Here is a 9,157-nt window from a genome sequence, read left to right as displayed (position 1 = left end):
AACATGCTAACATTTGTGTATACTTTGTTATCTACTGAGGTTTTTGTAGGCCAATTTAGAGTTTAGTTTTTATTTTAGTAACAGGCTAACGTTTTTGACTAATTAAGTTTACTGAGGAATTTTAGGCTATTTGGGAGTTTAGCTGGAATTTACACAGCAAGCTAGCTTTTGCGTCTAATTTGTCGTCTACTAAGGTCTTTTGGCCTTATTTGGAATTCAGCTCATATTTAAGCAACAACCTAAATATTTTTGAAAAATTGGCATGTATTCGGGATTTTATAGCAATTTTACAAATTTTTCAGAAATATAGATCAACTTCAGTGCTCTTTCATTATTCTTTAACAAAATTCCTAGTCTTTAATTTAACATTTTGCAAATACCATTTGCATTTTTTAGCAAATCCCTTTCACAATTGAAGTAAATTGCATCACCATTTTAAGCAAAAAGCTTCAGCATCTTCAGCGACTATTTTCCGCAAAAAACTCACACTAGCATTATCTTTGCTACTTTGCAATTTTGCTAGTTCCTTTTAAGATTTTACATTAGCTGCAACTAATTCCAGAAGTCAAGGCCTCTTTGTTTCCATCTTAATAGTTTTAAAACAAGAAGCAGTCCAATAATTTGGCGTTTCAGAGCACACCGTGTGCCTGCTGTGTTTGTTCATTCAAATCCAGCGACACGCCGCAGGTGGAAATGAAGCCGAATGGGGCAAGGTGACCCTGGGGGATTAACTCTGCAGGCTGACCACTGTGTATTGTTTTTCAGCTCTGTGTATTTTCCATGTTTGCAGATTACGCAGTGTGAAAATGGAGCAGAGGAAGCTCAGCGATCAGGCCAACACACTAGTGGACCTCTCGAAGGTGAGACCCCGGTTGATGCGTGTAAAGTTGTGCTTAGGGGGCCTCTCCCCGCCAAAACACCTCAGCGTTCCTCTGTTTCTATGCTGACCTGCTCATTTCTGCGGCTTTGCGTGTCCAAGCAACCAGAACAAGTATTAAAACAGAGATGACTGAGTGAGAGGGAGCAGGAGGGAAAATTAGAGGAGGAAGAGGAGCGCACGTTTCTTGCTGTTGCTGTGTGGGCGTTTAAGAATGTACATGAAGAAATCCAGAGGAGTGAGGGAGATGAAGGCCAAAGACTGAGGAAGGTTGCACACGTGTACACTTTGCAATGCCTTTCATCAACAAATATTTGGCACTTAAAGCCATCTCAGTAAGTACATCTCAACTAGCCACTTCTGCATTTACCATGGTTACAGGGACCAGAATAAATAAGGCAGGAACAATGCGATGGCTCCCTTTCGTCCTCTATCTTTTCTTCCAACTCTTTTAGCTTCACAATGCAGTAACACCAAGCCTCTCCTTCATGCCAGCGCCTACTCCCAATTGGATTGTATTTTTTTTTTCTTTTTGCTCAATGTCACGCTAACCCTTTTCATAGCTCAACATTGATAGAAATGTTCAGATCCTTTCATGACTTTAATTCATACGGGAAGCTTCTATTCCATGTAAAGGTTTTACATAAAAGTTGAAATGCTTCTGCTAAAATCTTTCTCATGGTTTATGCCCCAGTGAAAATACTTTATCTGCAGACATTTGTGAGTTATTAATTCCAATTTGTCAGTCCGTGAACAGCATGTGTAGAAACCATACCCTGATTTATGGATGGTGGATAAACCTGCAAGGATGTAAAATGAGAAACTGTTGAAGAAAAAAGGGGGAACAATGATGAACACATCCAAAAATGTACTTTCATTTGCTGTACTTTTTCTTTAAAGTTAACAGTTTGATTTTTCTAAATAAAATAGTTTGAAATTGTAAAATGACTGTTTGCACCTGTTTGTTACAAGTAGAGCTTATTGAGAACCAGTGTTAAACACAAAGAAATGTTGTTTCCTTGTTTTTAATTTCTCTAAATTATGATAAATGAATGTTTTGACAATCAATCCAGGCAGCTGAAATGATTTCCGTTTGTTGAATCTATAAAATGAAGTCACAGAAGCCATTCCAGAAACAAGAAATCTTAGAAATAATGATTCATTTCTGATGCAAAAAGATGTGTAGACACAAATAAGTCAGTAAATCTCTGGCGGTTAGGCTCCAGGCCGATGACATCTTGCATGCGTGGGATAAGCTCAGCCCGTAGATGAGTAAACCTCCAGAGCCTAGACACTGATGGAGGTTAAGGGCCACATCATGCTAAAGGATCGTTCTTGGTGGAGAACGGGGTGGAGGTGGGCCGATAAAACCCTCTGGAATGCAGAAAAACAAGCATCCATGAATTTAATGGTTAAAATATGGTGATTGGCTAAGACGAAAAAGTTCAGAATGAAGATGTAATGATGAGAGTAGAGACTTTGACACGGAGAGCTGTAGAGTTGGCTGACACGATGGAGTGAAGGAAGTTGAATATTCTGTGTGTTCAAGAGACCAGACGGAAAGGGAGCAAACCTTATGGATTGGGAGCCAGTTCAAGCTGTTTTATTGTGGTGTGGACAGAAAGAGAAATAGAGTGGGAGTGATTCTGAAGAAGGAGTTTACTAAGAATGTCATGGAGGCAAAGAGTGTGTCAGAAAGAGTGATGAGTCTGAAGCTGGAAGTTGAAGGTGTGATGTTGAATGTTGTCAGTTGTTATGCCCCCCAGGTAGGATGTGAGCTAGGGGAGAGGAAGAAAGTCTGGAGGGAGATGGATGAGGCAATCCAGGGTATCCCTAAAAGGGAGAAGGTGGTGATTGGGGCAGATTATTACAGACATGTGGGTGAAGGAAAGTAGAAGGATAGATGGTAGTTGACTTTACCATAAGAATAAAAGTGGCAGTGGCGAATGCCTTTTTTCCTGAAAACAAAGGAGCTTATGAGGAAATAAGAGAAAATAAGTTGATTTCATCTTGTGCTGTAATCTTGTGTTGAAGTCTGAAAGAGGTCAATGATTGCAAAGTCATGGCCAAGCAGCATAGGATGGTAGTGTGTAGGGTGGCTCTGTTGGTGAGGAAGATGAACAGGACAAGAGGAGACCAAATGAACCGAGTGGACCGACACAGATGTGTGGCTTTTTTGGGGAGGTTTTTCCAGATGACTGGACAGCTGCAGCTGAAGTGATTAGGGAGAAGGAAAAGAAGGTAGTTGGTGAGTCATCTTGAATGATAAAATCAGATAAGGATAGGATTCTGTAGTGAAATTAAGAAGTTTAGGAGTGTGTTGAGAGCCAATTGTTGGGTAAGAAAAACTGGAACACTGAGAGGATGGTTAACAGGAGGACAAGGGGGTGGAGCACAAGGTAAAGATGGGTGTGACAAAGGTCTCGCAAATGACTATGAGGGCTGTATCTGCACAGTGTGAGGCAGAGAGACAGTGATGGGAAGTGGGATAGGGAGGGAACTGTGTTGACAGGTTTCTCAAGTGGGATGGAAGGTGAAGAGTGGATGAATGAGGAAGAAGTTGGAGAATACAGAGTGGAAGAGAAGTTGGTGTGGGGCAGGAAGTAGCAAAAGCAGTAAGGACATTAGTAAAGACATTGAATGGATGAAGAGTGGAAAGGCGTTTGGTCCTTATAACATTCCTGTAGAGAGATGGAAGTGTTTAGAAGAGGTGGCTTTAGAAGAGTTTCAGACTGATGCATTGACAAGATCTTGGAGGGTGAGATTATGCTTGACAAGAGGAGGAGAATTTTCATTTTAAGAACAAGGGAGACATGCAGAGTTATAAAGCTGATGAATCACACAATGAAGTTATCAGAAAGAAAAGTGGAAGCTGAGCTGAAGTCAGGGTCTAAAGTATGGTGTCACAAAGAGAAGGAGATTATTACGGATGCTGTGGAGAAAGTGTGGTTCTCTATGAGGAAGTCTGGAGTGCATTAAATTAATACTTCCATTGAAAAGACTACGTAAACACGAATAAATGAGCTTCTCACGTTTCATTTTCTATGTACAAAACGCACGCCCATTGAGCCATGTTGAAAGTTGAACCAATCAGCGACTCAAATTTGGTGGTGATGTATGTGTAGCATCCTTTTTCAATTCATGGAAGTGCCAACCATTTGGAAAGTCCTCCTAGTTCCTCCTTTATGAAGGAGGAATTAGAAATTGTGGTTTGTGCCCAACTGGAATTATATGACGCAAAGTCTTTCATGTATCAGAAAAGAGCTGTGAAAGAAAAAGCTTTGGAGAAAGACTTGCACTGCCAAGTACATCCGCCAGAATTGGGTAGCAACAGTCCAGTGTGAACATTGTTTGCTAATAGTGCGTTCAAGAACCTGCTTTCAACACATGCCCGGTGTGAGGCTAGCATCAGACAGTGGTGATGAAGGTGTGACAGAGTAATTCAAGATGCAAGGACTGACCCTTTTTGTTTGCTGCAGTGATGGACAGACTGACAGATGAGGTTAGACAGGAATCTCTGTGGACCGTGATGTTTGCAGATGACATTGTGCTCTGTAATGAGAACAGGGAGCAGGTGGAGGAATATCTACAGGAGGTGGAGGTTTGTCTCAAAAGGATAGAAATGAAGGTCAGTCATAGCAAGATAAAATATCTGTGTGTTAAAGTAAATGCGGTTGAAAAATTCAACTATAGCTTTAGCTATATTTATTTGTTTTGCCAAGACTGCATCATTTTTGGGTCATTTTTTTGTTTGTATTGCAGTAGATTGTCACAAGAATCCAGAGTTGTTGCATTGATGTGTATCTCTAAATCTACTTTGCTACACTGAGATGTTTCTGTGTCTCATCCCACAGATGCAGAGTGTCATGTATGAGCTCATGTCGGAGCTCAATGACCGCAGCGAGGACTTGGAGCGACAGATGCTGTCCCTGGAGCAGCGGGTGGAGCAGCTCACTGCAGGATTTAACGCCCTTCCTGCACACCTCTCTGCAACCCTCAGTGCCCAGCATGCCGCCCTGGTTCAGCTGCTCCGAGAGAGGGATGCGAGGGATGGTAGGGGGGGAGGTGCAGTGGTCCCGCTGTCCCCATCCTCAACCACTGCACCAGCTACAGCCTCTTCAGTCCAGGTTGCAGCTCCCGCACCACCCCTTGCACAGGTCTCTGCTTTATCCCTAGAGTCCCCCTTGTCACCACCGCCACCCTTAAGCCCAGACGGGAGCCTGGAGGCCAGTCCCAAACCCAACACCTGCACCTCTAGCTGCTGAGGACAGCTCTGAGAAGCAGTGAAGGACAAACATGGGAGCAGAAGACGACGGAGAACAGAAAGTCTGTTCCCATTTACTAACATCAGACTACAGGAGAGAAATGAGGGAGGACAAAAGAAATTTTTGGAGATCCTCTGAAATCATCGCTCCACGAAGATGAGACAAAGATAAACTAATGGGATTAAGATGGAGGGCCAGTCAGAGCAATGAGATATGTTCGGGACTTTGGGGGTGCTTTCTTAATGAAGGAAGGAGAAGATAAATGGAGACTCTAAAAGGTGTGAGGGGGAGGTAAGATGACAAGAGGGTGAGAAATGAGAGGAGGGGGGAAGGAGTTTCTAAGAATAATTACACAAACTCCTAAATGGAATCCTCTCAAATTGTTCCAAAAGGCCTTTTATTCTCTGGATCTCTTTCTCCTCTTTTTTTTCTTCTCATTTTTGGAATCTTTCGCTCCCTTCATCAGGAATTAATGTCCATGACTTTTTATCCTTATGATGTATTTTCTATCTGAATGCTAATTGTGTGTTAACAAGCATCCCTTTAACAGAAGGTTTGATCAATATGGCCGTGGTATTTAAAAAAAAAAAAAAAGTCTAGCAGCATGCACTACACACACATGCAACACAAGTTACCAACATAATCATACAATCTTTCATAATGCAGGCCCTACTACACACAATAATAAATTGAATGCACTAGCCTACATGATAACCCTAAAGCCTATACTGCCAAACATTTGATGCACTGTCTATCTCCATATTGAAGCACTGCCAAACAATATAGACACACTGTAATGAGAAATGCTCATCTCGACTATTCATCTTGTGCATGTGGAAGCTCATGCCACACGTTTAGGCTGCGACGCACAGTTGTGACATTTTAAAACTCAGGCTAGAGAATTGTAAGCGATCACTGAGCTCCACAAATTACAAATGAAGCTGAGATAAGCAGGGCATGAGTCACCTTAGTGTTTATAATATGACAACAGCAGGAATCCATTTCTATATCTTAAAGTCCCACTCCAATCATTTTTTAACTATTTTGAAAGCGTTCCCAGTGGTTTTTAATTATGATTATGCTGTTTTTAGTCAAAATTTTAGAAAACTGTCATTTTCTAGGACATAGTTTTTGCAGAGCGGCAAGAGTTCATTAGAAATTTACCTCTGAGTTGTGAGCAGAATTGTTGGAGGGGAATAAGCCCTCCCCTATTTCCCATCATCCATCTCTTTAGGTGCTCTCCCACTAGCTTACCATTCCTAACAACCCCAACATAACATTACCAGTGCAACAAGATTCCAGCTCGGTGGAGGAAAACGAAGATGTACATGGACTTATTTGTCTACAAGCGGATGCATCGGAATGGAGTGAAACAGGGAGCTTATGGCCTGCCGACTGTTGCTTCTACATCAATGCTACAACTTTTTCCAACAGGATTTTTTATCTGCTCCTGATTTACAACAATTTGAATAAATACATGTTTAAAAATGCAATTTTAGGCTTATGTCCTCCATCATGAGAAAAATACCACAAGAACATGCTAAAAACACCAAAATCTTAAGTTTTATTGGAGTGGGTCTTTAAAAAGCAGATTGGATTTAAGTAATAATTTTGTGAAAGTTTAGCTTTTTTCACTTGAGATGAGGCTGCGATACTGTTCTCTGCTGACAAAAAATGACTTTTAATGTATGTATGAAATGCTTTTGTTTTTTGCTGTTAATTTTTGAGAACAAATGCAAACTTTGGTTTAAATCGCATTTTGAATTAATTTCAAAGATGACAAAAATGACATACATTGGATCCAAAAGTCAGCTTTTTTGCACATACATAAAACTCCACATTTAGCAAAAGTTTATTACATTATTTAGTTAACAAATATTAAATATAACAATAAAAAATTTATTTAACAATACAAAATGTCTTTACTTGCCTAAAAGATTAATTAACTGTGATAAGTGATCTATTATTTTTGTATTTAAAGACATATCTTCCCCTGACATTCAAAACTTCCTTTGGTGTTTCACCACAGATTATCTTTATCCAAGCATGGATCTTTCCATTAAAATCACTTTACTGCCAATTCATGTTAGGATTGCAGTCCCAAAACAGCTCCATGTTATCATGAATGTATTTTATGTAAAGAGAAATACACCCTTACTGGTGGGATCACCAACTGCCACAGACACATACAGATACACACACATTCACTTAACTCTACAACCAAAGTGCTCTCTCTTAAATGGACTTCAATAGGAAGCAGGGAACACTGCTGTCACAGGGGAGAAAAGATGGCAGGAGAAGGCGTTGCAGATATTTTTGACAATATATCTGAGGGAATAACTGTGAAAAAAATATAGGCCTATATGCAGGGCTGCACTTGTTAAAGTGCAGTGCCTTGCTGTAGAAGGAGGTGGAATGTGGATACAAAATAAGGGAACACAAATAAACCTTACAAAGGATCAATGGCCATGAAGGAACAGCTGTTCATGACATAAAAATATATCTGACAGGAATTTTAATAGCTCGAGAAAAAGAGACAAGCCTACTTTTTGCTTTGAAAACAATACCGAAAACTATGTTATAGCGACATGCTGTGGCCGGAATACTGAATTACATGCGCTTGGAAAATTGTACAGTATGCTCTTAACGAAACCTAGCTTTGTAATGCTTAGTCTTTTTTACCATTATGATTAAACGCAGTTACAGCTGATATCTTACATTATTAAACTATAGTATTCTTCTCATTCGTCATGACAATTATGATATATGTATTATTAATAAGTAAATTTATGAATACGGAAAGTGCCGTTTAAGGTTGAAATTATTTTGTAATTTTATTTTATCAGAGAGAACTAATAAAGTATATATCTATAACATCAAAGCTTCCATGATTTCTGGGTCGCAGTTATTAAGTCATTTGTTGGTGTTTATCGTATTTCTTTCTGTTTATTCGTTAGCCATTTTTAAAAAGTACAAAATGGCTCGAGCGCTAAACGCTTACCGGGGTTACCGTGGAATTTTCCAGCTACGTCATTTGTGATGGGATTTTCGAGGCACGCGCTTCTCGCAGAAATGTTTGCTAGCTAGCTAGAATTTACTTCCGCAAAACGGCGTATTTGAAAAAAAAAATCAAAAATACATTTGAAGAAGTTCTACTACCTTTAAATTTAAATATTAACAATTTTATTATAATTTAATTATGTTTTCTATTATATACTGAAGAAATACTATAGTTTTCAGATTTGATGAAAAGTTGTTATATATATCAAAGGTATAGCTTTAAACTGTAGCTGACAGTGAAAATAAAACAATGATGTATATGCCAGTTGGTCCTAAGCTTGAGATCATCTGGATTTTATGGCAAAAGCTTTATAGGACCTATGCAGGGCTTACAATGATTTACTTTTGACATAAAAACAAAAGTAGATTTAATATAAAGCACATGTTATTTATTAATAGGGTACTTGTGGCTGTAGAAACAGCTCAAAGTTAACTCAATATGGAGCATTCACTGATTCAGCAGGAGAGCTCGGTTCTACGTGTTTTTTTCTTCTTCAGTAATTTGATTCAAAAGGTACAGAGGTTTTGTGGGATTTTTTTTTTCTTTCAATTTCATATGACCTTTTGATGGAGAAGTTTAAAATCAAATCTGCCAAAGAGCAAACATGGTGGGCTGCATTTGTTATGTTTTTTCCTCATCTTTTGTCAAAGCAGTTCTCATTTTTTTGGATCTATAATTCAATGCCAAGCAGTATGTCCTAAGTTTAGTGAAACTGCAACATCTTAAAAATAAAACAAACTTATAGGATATTCTCTGTTGCTGTGGATGGAAGCATTTGAGGATTTTTCTAAACCTTCCAAGATAAGGTAGCAACAAACCAACAAGTAGAAATACAGATAGGTAATGTCATCACATATCCTCGAAATGTGGTTTCTTTTAAATTAAAGCATAGGCTTCACATAAACATATCTTACAGGGTTCTTAGCTGGGATTAAAAATAAAACAGGCTGAGAG

At 39.2% G+C, this 9,157-nt stretch overlaps 1 protein-coding gene across 1 annotated transcript in view; it reads left to right on the top strand.

Annotated features, from left to right (window-relative positions):
- kcnn3 (potassium intermediate/small conductance calcium-activated channel, subfamily N, member 3) overlaps window positions 1-8,950 on the top strand; it is an 84,301-nt gene extending 75,351 nt beyond the window's left edge. Inside the window, exons 9-10 of the mRNA XM_024267505.2 lie at window positions 791-860; window positions 4,732-8,950. Coding sequence (XP_024123273.1) covers window positions 791-860; window positions 4,732-5,142 — 481 coding nt within the window. The 3' untranslated portion in view covers window positions 5,143-8,950. The remainder of the gene's footprint in view (window positions 1-790; window positions 861-4,731) is intronic.
- Window positions 8,951-9,157: the final 207 nt, after the last annotated feature.

This window comes from Oryzias melastigma, linkage group LG16 (genome assembly GCF_002922805.2).
Source record: "Oryzias melastigma strain HK-1 linkage group LG16, ASM292280v2, whole genome shotgun sequence".
NCBI lineage: Eukaryota > Metazoa > Chordata > Actinopteri > Beloniformes > Adrianichthyidae > Oryzias > Oryzias melastigma.
This window is presented reverse-complemented; position numbering and strand designations above follow the sequence as displayed.